Source organism: Rousettus aegyptiacus, unplaced genomic scaffold, assembly GCF_014176215.1.
Source record: "Rousettus aegyptiacus isolate mRouAeg1 unplaced genomic scaffold, mRouAeg1.p scaffold_m13_p_6, whole genome shotgun sequence".
Classification (NCBI taxonomy): domain Eukaryota; kingdom Metazoa; phylum Chordata; class Mammalia; order Chiroptera; family Pteropodidae; genus Rousettus; species Rousettus aegyptiacus.
The window spans coordinates 42,345,746-42,361,246 of record NW_023416309.1 but is presented as its reverse complement, the minus strand read 5'-3'; the positions used below and the strand labels follow the sequence as shown (position 1 = coordinate 42,361,246).

General features: G+C 42.0%; 1 protein-coding gene and 1 pseudogene across 2 annotated transcripts in view; both read right to left on the bottom strand.

Annotated features, from left to right (window-relative positions):
- Positions 1 to 1,584, bottom strand: part of CFAP58 (cilia and flagella associated protein 58) — a 129,882-nt gene extending 128,298 nt beyond the window's left edge. For both annotated transcript variants that reach the window (XM_036223399.1, XM_036223398.1), the window contains exon 1: positions 1,461 to 1,584. In XM_036223399.1, the coding sequence (XP_036079292.1) occupies positions 1,461 to 1,469 (9 nt within the window). In that variant the 5' untranslated portion in view covers positions 1,470 to 1,584. The remainder of the gene's footprint in view (positions 1 to 1,460) is intronic.
- A 10,747-nt stretch (positions 1,585 to 12,331) lies between these two features.
- Positions 12,332 to 15,468, bottom strand: LOC118603913 (annotated as a pseudogene).
- Between the last annotated feature and the right edge of the window lie 33 nt (positions 15,469 to 15,501).

Genomic DNA, 15,501 nt, shown 5'->3' with positions numbered 1-15,501 from the left:
AAGTTTGCTGAAATCAAGTGAAAAGAAAAATAGAGGGAAGAAATAAGGGGAGATAGTGAAAAGGAAGGGAGACTAGGAAATAATTATTTTATAGTATTGGTATCTAGGGCTTATTATGGAAAATGAAGAAGAATGATATAAACCAAGATGTCTAGTGGAAGAGAATAGGAGGAAATACTCAAAAGCAAATAATGGGGTCAAAGGAGAAAAATTAGAAGACACAGGAGGAAGAAATGGGAAGTAAGGAACTGTGAATGAGTGTAGGTACTGGGGATAAATAATATGGCTCCAGCAGTGTGGATATAAGAGAGACATACGAGCGATGAAGCTGGGGAAGTAAGGAAGATAGAGGGAATGAACGGGATTATATAATAAAGAAAGGAAGCTGCTGACTAGAGAAAGCATAGTTTAGAAGGGGAAACTAGGAGACTGGGTATGGAGGAGCCAGAATGATGGGGGGATGAGAATCATATAGAGGGGACAAGAAAAGCAACTGGAATAGGGGTGGGGGGCATGATGGAGGTGACAGGAGCTGGGACCAGGCCTGGCCTCATAGGTATGTGACCTGTGCAGTTGCACAGGGCCCCTTGTTCACACGGGCCCCATCCCCCAGTCAGTTTAGTGTTCTGTTGTCCAATCTTGAAACTCAATAATCCTTAAGAATGGGGCTCTGAATTTTCATTTTTTATTGAGCCCACACATTATGTAGCTGATCATGAGTGAAATGGGGGAGAGGCCTCATGGGGCCTTGAAGGATATGGGTAGGATCATGGTGGATGGGGACGGTGAATGACAAGCGATAAGAGGGACCTGATGCCCAAGTTATAAATGAGGGTGCTAATGGACAGACAGGGGATCTTTAAAGGGTAGCAAAAATGACCCCTCATCAGTGAGGATGAAGGTGGGGCGCACTACAGTATAGGGAGTGTAAATGGAGGCTAAAGATTGTAACACGGTGGTCAGTAACAGAGGGCAGTGGCCATGGGCTGAAGGGCTTAATGAAGATGTGTCCAAGCAGGTGAACAGTCGACAGAGAATCATGGCGTTACAGGCAGGCAAGGGCCAGTGAACAGGGGTAACAGTGGTTATCTATGAAGCTTTCTTGTAGATCCCCCCAGTCAACGCGACATCAATATGTCCTTATGTATCTCTCTTGTGGTATCACCTTATGGCTCAAAATACAGGAGCGGGTGCCTGTCCTGAACTTCCTAGCGCGTAGCACATAGCCAATTTAATAGTGGGGCTGAGGGGGTATGCTCCCAATTGAAGGAGTAACTAAGGTTATGAGCCAGAGCCAACTGGGGCAGGAGGTGGGATTGGGCTGCAGGTGGGCTTAGGATGTTGATGGGGGGAAAAACTGAAATCAGTGGTTATGACAGAGGACAAGTCGATAGGAGAGGGGCGATGGGAAAGGGTCGAGCGAGAGGCAACAAACAGAGAGAGGGGTGCTGACTCCTGACCTCGGCCATCTTGACGCTCTCTAGGGGTGGCCTCAGAGGCTGCTGTGGAGATTGCAGAAACTGGGCCGGAGTCTGAGGAAGGGGCTGTGCACTGCCCCCAGCGTCTAAAACAGCGCCACGTTATTTCTATTCCCCGCCGGGGGCCGAAACTCTGCGCTCGGCGCGTCCTCCCGTCGCCTGGCAACCGGCACGCCCTGCAAGGGCGCTAGCCTACGTTCGAAGTGGGAGGAGCCCCTGAGGCCTCACCCAGACGAAGTTCCTCAGAGGAATATGCAAATATCCCGAATGGGGAGGGACCGAGAAAATACGGGGGCGGCGCCCCCGAGAAGCAGGGCGGAGTCCCAAGGCGTGCGCAGAAGTTAGAAACACCAAAAAGAAAGGAGAGCAAATGAGAAGAGGCAACTGAGAAAAAGGTGATGGAGGAGACCAGGAAGCCGGCAAAGGAGAGCCAAAGACTAACGCTTACAAGGAAATGTGGATCAGACGATTCTGGATAAGGGAAGGACCGGCAGCCAACTTCTGACCTCTGTGACAAAGCAACTCGTTCCAGGGAACCAGAAGTGATCTCAGTTCGAGTCAGTTCCGTCCCTTACGAAGCAGTTACTGTGCAAGACACCGGCAGGGAAAACACAGGTAGAGAAAACACAGGTCCTGGCTTCAAAGGGTTTGTTCACTAGTGGCGAGAAAAACAGGGTGCAGAGCTCCAGGCATCCCAGCAAAACGTATTTGGAGCCACATTATGAAAATCTGCCTAGCATCGGGGGCCCCTCTCTCAAGACCCTTTCTTCTCCTCCCTCTCTCTCCTCCTCCCGCTTCGCCTCCACACCCTTTAAACTTCGGGTAGAGTAAGCGGGAGTCATTAAACTCCCTGGTTTGTGAAACATGTAAGACCCCTCTCGTTTCATTTTTAACCCTTTATCCCCATCTCCACACCCACTCATCATCAGCTCCATTGGCATTCATTGCTACTGTGCTTGAGTATGTATTTTTGAAAACTATAGCATTTTTATTGGTGCATTTTTTTTTTAATGTGCAATAGTAGTATTGGACTTCAGGGATCATCTTATGTTCTCATTTTTTTAACTCAAGATTCTTTTTCAGGATCTATTCCTGTTGCAGTTGGTATTGTAATCCCAGTTCCTCTCTTCTGATTGCTGCATACTATCCCGTATGGAACATCCATACATATCACTTCCATCCCCAAGTGATGAATACCAAGGCTGCCTCTACATCTCCCAAAGCACCAGTCACCACAGCGGTGGTCACCTTGCCCATGGTCCTTTGTGGACCTGTGTTCAAATTCCTCTGAAATACATGCCTAGGAGAGAGAGTCTTAAAGTCATAGAGGATGCATGGGGCCATTGCATTTGGTTATGCAGCTTGTCCTGCACAAAGACACCCAATAAGGGGGCCAGAGAGGGCTGAAAAAGAGTCCCTACTCTCTTTCCCCTGTCATGTGCCCTAATGGAAAAAAAAAATCTCCTTTCTTCTCTCAAAAGCTGTGTTCTCTAGTCAAAAATGAATCTAGAAGGCTGTGACTACCTAGAGTTTACACCTATTTCAAATTCATCTGCCCAGTGGTGGACTCTACTTTCTAATAACACAAAGGTGTCTAGTAGCATGGTGGAAGCCCTGGGTACTTAACTTCACCAAATACTGCTAGATCGCACACAAGAACTCTAGCCCTATACTACATTCCAGTGCACAGTGTAAGAGTTTCCTTCTCCCACTCCCATTCTTGCAAGCATGCGGTTATTTATTTATAAACACTTGGTGTTTACCAAATGTCAGATACTATTCTAAGTGCTTTACAAATACTGACATCTAATTAGCCAATTTTTAAATTTTTGTCAATATCATCAAATAGTGTCAACACATTTCAGTTTTAATTTGCATTTCTCTAACTACTAGTGAAATTGAGCATTTCTTTATGCATTCATAAGCCACCTGGGGTCCCTATTTGTAAATTGTCTATTTATAGCCTTTACCTATTTTTCTATTGACCTTTTTCTTTTTGATTTGTAAGAGGTCTCTGTAAAGTCTGGACATTAATCTACTTTTAAAGACTGGAAACTGCCTGCAATGTTCTTTGTAGAACAGTAACCCTTAAATCTGTAACCCTTCTTTTTTTAAAATTTTTATGTGTTTTTCAATATGATTTAAGAAGTTCTCATCCCAAGGTCATAAAGGTATTCTCAGGTATTCTCTGTCATCTTCTTTTATTATATTAGCATAGTTATATCATTATATTATATTATATTATATTATAATCATAGTTTTACTTTTCAAATGGAGTACTCCAGTCTTTCTGGAATTCACCTTTATATATGGTGTGAGATAAGGATCTGATTTTATTTTTCTTGATGGAGTGAGAAAACTTTTCAACATCTTGGTTTCTAAATATACATAGGTCTGTTCTGACCACTCTGGTTTGTTTCTGCGCCAGTAGCACAAGTTTTATTACTAGAGTTTTGTAGCCAGTCATCAAGATTGGTAGGCAAGGCCTCCATCCCTGCTTCTACCCAAATTACATTGGCTATTCATGAACCTCTATCATCCCATATAATTTTCAGGATGTTTTTCAAGTTTCTCATGAGAAATTTTAATTGGAACTTCATTGAAGTTATGAACTAATTTGGGGGAAATTAACACTTGTAAAATGATCAATCGTTCATGAACTGAGACAGTATATCGGGTGGACAGAACAACACACGGCTGAGGCGTAACAGCATGGAGGTGGTGGGAGAGGTAGCAGCTGACACTGAGGAAGCAGTCTGAACGGAGCTGTAAGCCGAACTAATAGAAATGAGGCGGAGATGGGACAGGCATCGCAACTGGGGCTGCTCAGCGCATTTACCAGAAACCTGACACGCATCGGAACCACCAGCTGTGGGACCACCATGATCTAGAGACACTCTATAACATTCCTTGAAAGTATATAACATCAGAGAATGACCTAGAGGTCCTTGGCCACCCATATCTAGTACTAGTGTCAATTGTGGGGCTCTATGTCTTCTCGTTCCCTAGGAATCTTTTAATGGACCATTGCACAAGCAGGTGATCTGCCAAGGTGATAATAATTCAATTCAAAAAACACTTTTTTTAAGGACCTGCTACAGGGCAGGCACAGGCCGGCACAGGGACCACAGAGGTGACTAAGGCAAAGTCACTGGCCTTTGCATTGAGGAAAAGGAAGAAAGAAAAAACTACAATTAATTCTAACACAATATGAAGGTGTCATTTAGAACATGCTATATCAACAGAGATCACTATGGGCGCTCAGGGAATCTAGACACTGATAGTCGAGAGAATTACTTACAAGGCGGGGAAAGAAAGACCCAAACATGGGAAATCAGGGAACCACAGGAAGTCGAAAGGAACTTGGGATGTCAGCTCACAGAAAAGAGATGCAGGTAGACATCAACAAGGATGAGCACATAGGTGGTTGAACAAATTAATTTATGCTGATGAAATAAAATGCTTCAATTCTAATTTTTCAGATTACTGAAGAATGCTCACCACCCCACTCCCCTGTGTTGTCGTAATACAAAGGAGCACTAGGTGGCATCATGCTACCAAAAGTCCTCACCTGCTGGAGCCTCTAGGAATAACACCCAACCAAGATTAGGTCAGCTCCTTATTCAGACAAATAAAAGTGCTTTTCTCAATCTTATTTTTTATTATACCCACTTAATTTATTTATTGAGCACCTGCTGTATTCTCAGCTCTATGCTGCACCCCGTGAAGGATGTAAAGGAGTTGAAAGCATCTCTTCCCAAAGGAACAGAAGGAGAAGCAAAACATTCATGCCATCCCTCCCCCGCACAAAAAATTTTAAAACAGTCCAAGGCAGGATGTAGAAAGCACTGAAATGAAGAGGTCAAGATATACTATCTTGTGTAATCTGACCCTTTTGACCTTCTGGTGCCTTTCCACCACTCACACCTTGTCACACTCGCTTCTTCAATTCCTCACATATGTCATGTTCTTTCACACTACTTAGAATTCACAAATGCTGATCTCTCTGTCTAGAATGCTCCGCCCTTCCTCTTCACCTGGCTGACACCTATCCATCCTTTCTACATTTCTCACTTCTTCAAGGAGACTTTTCCTGACCAATCCCCCAACACGAGACTTCCTTTTCAAGTACCATGTGTTCTATTTCTTAGACCTTCCCACAATGGCAATGATTATGTGTTCGTGGAAATGGTCATTAAATATCTGTCTTCTCTACCAGACTGTCGAACAACAAGAGGACAAGGATCATGTATGTCTTGTTCAGCCCTTGTCTCCCCTGGGGTTATGGGCTGATTGTGTCCCCCTAAAATTCACATGTTGAAGCCCTAACCCCAAGTACTTCAAAATCTTAATCTTTGAAGATAGGACCCTAAAAGAGGTGATTAAGTTAAAATGAGGCCATTTGGGTGGGTCTTAATCCAACCTGACTGATGTCCTTATAAGAAGAGATCATTTGGATGCACAGAGACACCAGGGATGCAAGCACACAAAGGAAAGACACAATGAGGAGGGGTCATCTGCAAGAGAGTCAGAGAGGCCACAGGAGAAACCAAACTCAGCAACACCTTGGTCTTTGACTTCTAGCCTCCTGAACTGTGACCAAATAAAGTTCTGTTGTTTAAGCCACCCAACGTGTGGAATTTCATTATGGCAGCCCCAGCAAACTAATATAAATAAATTTAAAAAAAAAAAAAAAGAACACCATAATATAAGTAACAAAAAAACTAATATAAAAATAATATAAATAATCACTCGTCTCAATATGTAACTATTGAAATAAGGAAGACCAGTGAAGGATGGCATTATTAGTGAAAGGTACATGATAGACATGGCCCTTGAACTTGACCTTAAATGATACAGACGAATTATAGACATGTAAAAAAATGGAAGGAATTTTAAATATGAGGAATCGCAATGGGCAGATAGCAAGACAAAAAAAGCAAAAATCCTGACAGGGAGGGTGGGGTCCCTATCAGGGGCCAGTGGACATTAATGTTGACAAGAAGGTGTGCGTGAATGGTGGAGCTTTGGAAGACTAGCAAAGTGGCTGCAAACTCAAAGACCAGGGACAGTCACAGACACACCCATTTACTCTACCAGATAACCTGAATATGTGATCATGAGCTGTAACACCTCTGCAAAGCTCCTTGTTGGAATCCAGATGTAAGTGCCTCCTAAAGCACCCACCTAGGATGCCTAAGCTGTGTGCTGTGACTCGGTAATAAGAACAGCATTGTGTACACAGTGCTCACCTCTTCGACAGCACCCAGGGAGGATAAAAAGTGAAATTCCAGAAAAGCAGAAAGAAGCACCAATACCCTGCCCTGCATGGAAATCCCAGCCTCCAATGCAAAGCAACTGTGGCCTGAAAGAAACCTGCTCCTCTAATGGATCACAGAGGTCCTAGATGCAATTTGTTTACACAGCCCACAATCCTCTAGTGAGACTAGTAAAGGTATCATAATAGTGAGACTAGTAACTCCCACCCAGATATATGTTTCTCCCTGAAGCTAAAATGTTCTACATGGCCCTACCTGCTCCCCAGGAGTGGAGACCTGACCCACATAAAGTCAATTTCATTTTTTTTCCTGGAGATGTATAGTCGGGACCAAGAGTTGCAAGGCACTCAGTGCTAGGGCCTTGAACCGAGTGTGTGAAACTTAGGAGAGGCAGCGAAAGGCAGGCTGCAGAGGTGGAAGAATAAAGCAGATGAACGAAGAAGTGGGAACCCACAGGCCCAAGAGAGAAAAGGAGAGTTGTTGGTGTCCTTTCAGATTCTGGTTATAGTCCCCGAGGAGGCCCAGCAACACCTGCTCTCTTAGGTCCTGCTAGATACTTTGCATCCTCCTAACAAAGTCATCTTATTTGTTTAGTCAGGATGAAATGATTTCCATTGCTTACACCTGCCCGCACTCCAAAAGAAAAAAATCACCAAAAGCCCTGACCGACACAGATCCTATTCATTCGCACAGGCATTCTTGTGATACCTTTGGATTTAGTATCCATAAAATCTAAAACCTGTGTTTGAGGCCTCAAGCAACAGGGTAAAAACTGCTCAGATCATCATATCTAACATTTCTCCTCCAGGCTGGTGGAAAGATTAAAAGCCCTCATGTTGCAGAAAATTGTTATCATTTATCAGCTGACCCCATGCTCACCTTAGATGACAGAGCACAGTCCCAGCTGGCTAGTGCTTTCCAAAACTGTTCGAACCATATTTATTCCTTTAATCTGCCCCGTTTCCAGCCTGCTGCAAAGCTAACTTAACAGAACATTTGTGGAGCATTTGACATCAGTTCCCAAAGGGTCTTCATACAAACTCCCCTCTTGATACCAGAGGAGGCAATGAAGCGCGGGAAGATTTATTAGGAAGACTGAAAGGTCAGGCATGAGGAGGAAACAGAGGACAATCTGCCACCACAGGAGATCATTTTTACCAGGAGAGGATGACATTGTCACAACCACTCAGTCATATTACCTGCCTGGAATTTTATTGGCTTAACGGTAACTCTAGTCAGATTACTTTTGGATATGACTAGCTAGGGTAGTCCATTTAGTCGGTACTTCTTGCCCAAGAGACCAAGGTCACAGTTTGATGTCCTACCTAGAATTAGTTGTAACTTATACAAACCAACCCTCTAACCAGATTGGTTAAGAAGACTGAATGGCTCCACATAACCTGGTCCCACTACAGATAAATGAATAAACAAATAAATAAATATATTGAATAAGTGAGTAAATAAACAAATAAAGGAATACATAAAATTGTTTTAAATCAAAGCACAGATCCCTTTGATGATGGGTCAATGCTCTTATCTTCCAAAAACACCATATTTTCAAATACTCTAAACTTTACATATGCTGGTCCCTTGTTTGAAATATTCTGTCTCCTTTATCTAGTGAGCTTTTCAAAACTCAGCTTAGTATCACCTCCTCCAGGAAGTCTTCCCAGTTAGTCACTCCTCTTTTGTTTTGCTGAAAAACCTGAGCGTCCCTCTGTCAATACAATATGTTGTAATTATGTGTTTATTTTATGTCCTTCCACAAGACTGGAAAGATAAGTCTTTTCTTTAATATATATATGATGCTGATACATAAGAGGCACTCAAAATAGTAAGTTTGATGAAGAAAGGAAGGAAGGAAGGGAGAAAAGAAGAAAAAAAAGGAAGAAAAAAAGAAAAAAAGAAGAAGCAAAGAAATACAATAAGTTTATGCACTCAGACATCGCAGTTACTCCTGGGAGTGATTAGTGACTAAGGAGAGTTAAAAGCTATTGGAACACAAACATTTAGGATTCTAAGATAGGTAAACAAAGTTATCTCCAAGTACACACCAGGTCCCCAAACAGAAGTATTAAGAATTAAAATTAAATGCATTTTTCTCATTTCTCTTCTCATCCCGATGCAAGAGGCACAGAACCAAGTCTTTTCTCCCCACAGAGCTAAATGCACAGAGGTAGTTGGTAAAAGTTGCTTCTCATGGCAGCAAAGACAAGCATCTATAAAATGAAATATTTCACTATGTTAAAGGAATATACACTCTTTCCTACCCTGTAGATAGGTTGCTCCCTTTCCAATATCTGCTGCCAGATCTACTGAATAATTTCAGCAGCAGAAAATGCCTGCTGAGCATCTACTGTGAACAGGTGTTCTCCGAGGCAATTTGAGGGAGGCAAAAAGCCTGGACCAACCGCGACTCCCACCTCTACCTCAAGGAGCTGTAAACACAATTTAAGCTAAACAGGATAATTCAAACATTCAGGATGGCAGAGACCAGTCTAAAATACCATTATATTTTAGAATCTAACACCACGAACTAACACCAGATCTGCCAACTTTTTTGGGAAAGAATCAGATTAAGAGATATTTTGGATTTCGTAGGCCACATGGTCTCCGTAGCAGCTATTCAACTCTGCCATCAAAGCACAAAAGCAGCCACAGACAATACTTAAATGAATAGGCATGGTTGTTATCCAATAAAACTTTATTTACGGCAACAGGTGGTACTCTGAAGCTGGCCTCCCAGCCATAGTTTGCCAATTCCTAATTTAGCACAATGCCTGCCATATAGTATGTGCTCAAAGAGTTGTTGAATGAATAGATGGTTGAACGGGTGAGTGAATGAAGGTTTTCCTCAAGTTACAGCATGGTGATTTGTTTTAAAGCCCCAGTGTATCATCTTTAGACGTTAACTACAGAGAGAGTAATAAATACCTACTGACCAGAAATAAGCTTGATAGAGATTATCTGACAGTATTTCTTACTCCGAGCAATGTGTATGGATGGAAATTTAAAATGTATAAACCACTAACAGCTTTTGTAGCAGTGATGTGAGCTGGAAGGGTGGTTTAAAGAAGCATTTTTTTTAAGTGGTGGATGTGACTCATTAGTAAATTGTGGCCTGCATTTTTTTTTTTCAAAAAAGAGTAAGAGATGTATATAGAAAAAAAAGAGGAAACATACCAGGATATACTACAAGTAGTAAACATAGGGATTGTTTTTAAAGAGACTATCTTTCAATTATAACACAGTTGTGTATGTAAGTTATGTATGTAAGTAGGTAAAATGTGTTTTCAAAATCGTTTGAAAAACATTCAAATGATTGTAATCTCATTCTTGGAGAAATTCAGTGTGACTGTGCATTTGAAGGGGATTTACTATATAAAGTTGTAGTTAAGGGCAAGATTCTGGAGTCAAAGTTTCTAGTTCAAATCCTAACTGCCACTTATTAACTGTGTGACCTTGGGCAAGTTACTTCGCCTCTCAATTCTTCATCTGTTAAATGGGAATCCTAATGATATCTACCGTATGGGATTAACATGAGAATTAAATGAATTTTTATTTATAAAGTGCTTAGAATAATACTTAGTATATAGTATAAGCTTTAGCTATTATTATGCTGCCTCTAACCAAAATAAGACCTTGAATAAGTGGCCTAACCTCTCTGGAATTCAATTTTGTTGGTAAATAATCTCTAGAGGCCCTGCTTGCTCTAACATTCTTAGAAGCGGTGGAGGGGTTCCTATGACAGAGCTTAAGGAAAGAAATAGCCAAATGCAAATCATCTGTCCTGTTTGATACTTTAGAGGTCTCAGCCAAGCAGCCTGTTCCAATGAAACATCCTGTAAGCTAACTTATTATCTCTCGAAACTGCATGCAAAGGTGAATTCAGGATGGTGAGAGATTGACCAAATCAAGAAAAATGCTCTTTTTTTTCCATCCATCAGACCCTTAATGACTAGCATTGCCTTCCTGTCTCTTCCATTGTCATGTATTTTATTCCATATACTGGGATAACCACAGCTGGGGATGAACAGGAAATCTGTCTCCATGTTTGTTTTTTGGTTTTTATTGCCAATGTTCCTAATTGTGGAGTATAGTGGGAGGCTGCCTCACAGTTGGCCCAGTGTTTGTCACACATCACCTTCCACTGTAGAATTTGAAGCCACATCTAGCATCTAAAATCATGAGGAAAATTCCATTCTCTCTCTCTCTCTCTCTCTCTCTCTCTCTCTCTCTCTCTCTCTCTCTCTCTCTCACACACACACACACACACACACACACATGCACACATACACACACACACACACAGAGGCACGCACACGAAAAACAAGTCAACAGAAAAACAGGTGAAGTTATGACTGTCTATTCACAAATAGAGAAGTAAAAATGGCCAGTGATATGGCTCCATTCAGCCTCACTTGTAAGTTAAAGACATGCAAATCAAAATACTGGGATATCTTTTTCACCTATGAAAGAAACAAACAAATTAAAGTTAGGAAATAGTCAATGCTGAAAAAGATGTAGGGAAACAGGCATTCTCAGACTTTATTGGTGAGAGTCGAAATTGGTGAAACATCTTTGGAGGATAATTTTACAATATATATCAAAACAGTAAGTGCCCATAACCTTTGACCAGCCCCAAAATTATCAAAGCATTGAGCCAAAGCAGCCAGCTATCTTCAGACTTAGAAATAAAGCCCTGTTTGTTTAAGTCTCTTGTAGTCTTAGACATATGTAAATTTATAATCAGATATTCTATTATTTGCAACCAAATACATTCCTACTTGACAAGTTTTCCTTTAAAGAAAAAGTAAAAGAGGACATCCTTATCTTGCACTGACTTTAACATGAAGTTTTCTATTATTTTCTCATTAAGTATGATACTAGCTTTGGGACTGAACTTCATCTTTTTCATCTTTCATTCTTATCATGCTACAAAAGCATGTATTTATATTTGGATGCTGAATTTTGTCTAATGACTTTTCTGCATCCGTGGTGATGATCATTCGATTTTTCTTTTTTGATCTGTTCATGATATATTTTTTTCATGTGCTGATGGGAATTGGTGTTAATATTTTATTAAGGATTTCTAAAACAGTATTTATAAATGGGATTAGTATGTTACCTTTATTTCTCCTCTTTTAATGAGTTATTGTTATTGGAATTTTGACTAATATGTTATTACTGCCTTAATGGAAAAAATCCTAACCACTGAGGTTTTTTTTTTTTTTAATATAAATGACACTTTTTATTTCCATATACTGCATTTCTACTTTTTCAAATTTGCCTATTCTTTTTTTCACAGTGTTACATTCTATCTTTTTGACTCTAATTATTTTGAACATAACTATTTTACAGTCTCTTTCAAATTGTTCTGTTGTCTCAAGTTCTTTTCTCCTGTTTATTGATCCAATCTCTCATGAGGTTCATTTCCTAGTTTGGCTTATTATTTCTTTTCTTTTCTTTTCTTTTCTTTTTTTTTTAGAACAATTTTCTTTAAATATTTCTTTGAGGAAAGGGATAGCACGCCTCTACTCAATTAGAGGTCTTTTTTTTTTTTTTTTTCACCTATCATACCACAAATTTACAGGGAATAGGTTCTCACAGCTCATGCTCTTTTCCATTGGTTCTTTCAAAGTGAGCTTCTCTAAGTGGAGCAGACTGGCACTTGAGTTGAATCCACGTAACTTTCTCGTTGGTTTCCTTCTTTTTTAGATAATTTTATTTCTCACATTTCGGAAAGCTGTCTCAGCTCTTAAGACTGATTACTATGCTCAATATGTACATTAATTCTCTTGGCAAGAATCTTGTCCTTAACTTCTTTGTTTACGACAACGCTAACCGCATGCTGGGTAGCTGTAGACCCTTCTAGTTTTGCCATGTTAACAGTGGTGGGGCATCTCTTTTTGAAAAGTGCCCATTCCCTTGATGTCTACATCATCATCTTTCTTATAGATTTACATGTATGTCATCAAAGAAACAATTCCATGTTTTCTAAAAGGCCTAGAGAACATATAGCAGGTGCCTCTCCTCTTTCCTTTTGTGTTGGTCATTTTGGTGAATTACTGGAAGATGGCGGTTCTGGCCAAAATGTGGTTTATAATTTCTAATTATAAACTTATCTTCGATGGGACTTCTTAATTCTGTGAAAGATTAGCATGAACAATTGGGTTTTGCATTTGCTTCTGACAGGCCAAGGGGATTTGTCACCTGGGAACCAGCTTTTACATTCTTTGTTGGCTTCAGGATTCCCTCACCATATGGGCAGTATATATTGGGACCTCACACCAATGCATGGCATAGTCAGGCTAGGGGTTTTAGTTCCTATAGCAGACATTTTTAATTCATGCAGAGCCTCAGAAAACACACACACACACACACACACACACACACACACACAACTTCCTTGCTGCGGCCCTGGACCAGTGGGAATATTTGTTTTCTCCATCCTCCAGTCACTAAGAGCCTTTCCAATGTCCCAGCTTTAAGCAGGGGTCTCAAGTTCAGCTCTCCACCTTTCTAGACCCCAAGGCCGAGTGAGCACTCACCCCTTGTCCTTCGCCATTTGGGCTTATATTTACCCCCATAAGCCTTAGAGTTCCCTCTTTCTGTCTCATACCTAGAGATGCTTCCTTTCTTTCAATTGTTTTTTTTTTTTTTTTTTTCAGTATTTGTGTGTTTGAATGCAAAGTTACCTGACTTTTTGGCCTCTCATGTTCCCAGAAGTTGAATCCTTCGTCCTTTTCTGTTTTTTAAAAACCCTTTCTAGAGTAAGCACAAGGTGCTGTGGAAATTACATACTGGGGTGTGTGTGTGGCGGTGGGGCGGGGGGATTGGGAGGTCTCTGCTAGGTGTGGATGTTCAAGGAAGACTTCCTGGAAGAGAAAGCTCCTAATCTGAGACATGAAGACCGAGAACACATTAGCCAGGCAAAAATAAAAAAATAAAAAATGTATGCACATTGAGGGTGACAGGAAGGTTGGAGAAAGAGGTGGAGTGAAGGTTGCAGGCAGAAGGCAGAGCACATGTGAATAGCCAAGAAGCAAAAACGAATGCATATCATGTTCTGAGAAGCACAGGTTCCAAGAACTGCAAGGAGTTGGTGTGGAACATGGACTGAGATGCGCGGTTGGTGAGATGAGGAGAGGCCAGCTCATGAATGGCCCATGTGCCAGGTTAGGACAGTGGACCTTATGCTGAGAACAGAGGGAAGCCAATGAAGGCGACCATTAGGTCACAGAGAGTGAAATCATTAGGGTTTTTTTTTTTTTTTTCAAATCTTACAAATGTTCATTACATAAATAAATATACGCAGCCAGTTAGAAATTGTTGAAACAATTTTGCACACAGGATGATGACAAACCCAGAGGGCATCCAAGCACTAACCTTGGCATTCTAGCAAATTCCCTGAACTCTTACCCCAAGAATTACAAGGAGAAGTGGTGCTCAGTCCTGTGTCCCCACCTTCTAAGAATTTCCCTCACATGCTTCGTGTATGAGTGCCCCACTCATCTAACTTGCAGACATTTTGTAAATACACAGCTCTTTCAAGAATGTTTCCTCACATGGCCCCATTCCCCACCCGGCCTCCCCACCAGCTCCCGAAACTCTGCGGTAACTGTGCCTGATGTAAGGAAGGAGCTGTGAGCGGCAGCAGAAGCTCTGAAGGTTGAAAACAAGAGTGAGACGGGCCAAGGGCCAGGGGGTCTATTTTTAGAACTTTTCCTCATCGCCTGTTTATCTTTCAGACTCCAGCCCAAAGTCTTCCATAGCACGTTAACGTTATTTGGCTGGCTTGAGGAGCAATAGTGATTATCATTTGGACAGTGTGTTCTTAGAATTTCCCCCCGATGTGCCCTCACTGGCATTTGACTCCCTCAAAGCAACTTGATGTAGTTAAGCCCTTTCCGGCCACTTCTACTGGCTGTGGAATCTGCGCAGGTCACAAAGAGAAGGTGGCAGGTTAAGAATTTCATAACCTGTCAAGTACGACCCAGATGCTGCTGCTGCCTCCCTCCTGGCCTCAATTTCCTCCCTCTAAAATAGGGGGTCTAACTAACATCACAACTGTAAACAGGCGCTGGAAGCTAAAGCGCCCTCTACAGATAAAAGCATATAAGTCATCGTTTTCCTTTGTGCCTCGTTACTCCGGGAGAAAAGGCAAGGATGCATTCATTTACCATAAAATTTGGTGAATTGCTTTAATCCATTCGAGCCGCAAAACAGAAAAGGGACTGCGTCGTGTCTTGATTTCTATTTCTCGTCAAGATACAAAAGAAAAGAGGTGGCCCCAGGAATCCGCGGCTTGTAAAACGCGCCGGGGAGGACGCACGGTCGACGAGCAGAGACTTAACCCCCTCCATTCCGCCTGCCTGGACCAACTTTTAAGGGCGTCCTCCCCGACTTCCTGTTCAGGAGCCCCAATTTACTCCAGCAGCCGCATCCCGTTTCTCCCTGTCTTCGTCCAGTTTTGCTGTCCCCTCCGGAGTTCCTGGGGCGGTGAATGCGCAGCCCTCCGCGGCGGACCCTGGGTCCGGTCCCCCTAACTCGCACGGTCCTCCTTAAGGAGCGTCTCCCGCGGAGAGTAGAGGCGGGCGTTTTGTTCTTATAAGGAGGAAAAGTTTCTGTGACATCCAGGAAATGAGTAACTCCGAAGCTCTTTAGAGCCCGGCTGATGGAGGCCAGAAGGCGGGAGCAGGCTGCGGCGTCGCCGCCCCCGACTCACTAATTGCCCCGCCGCC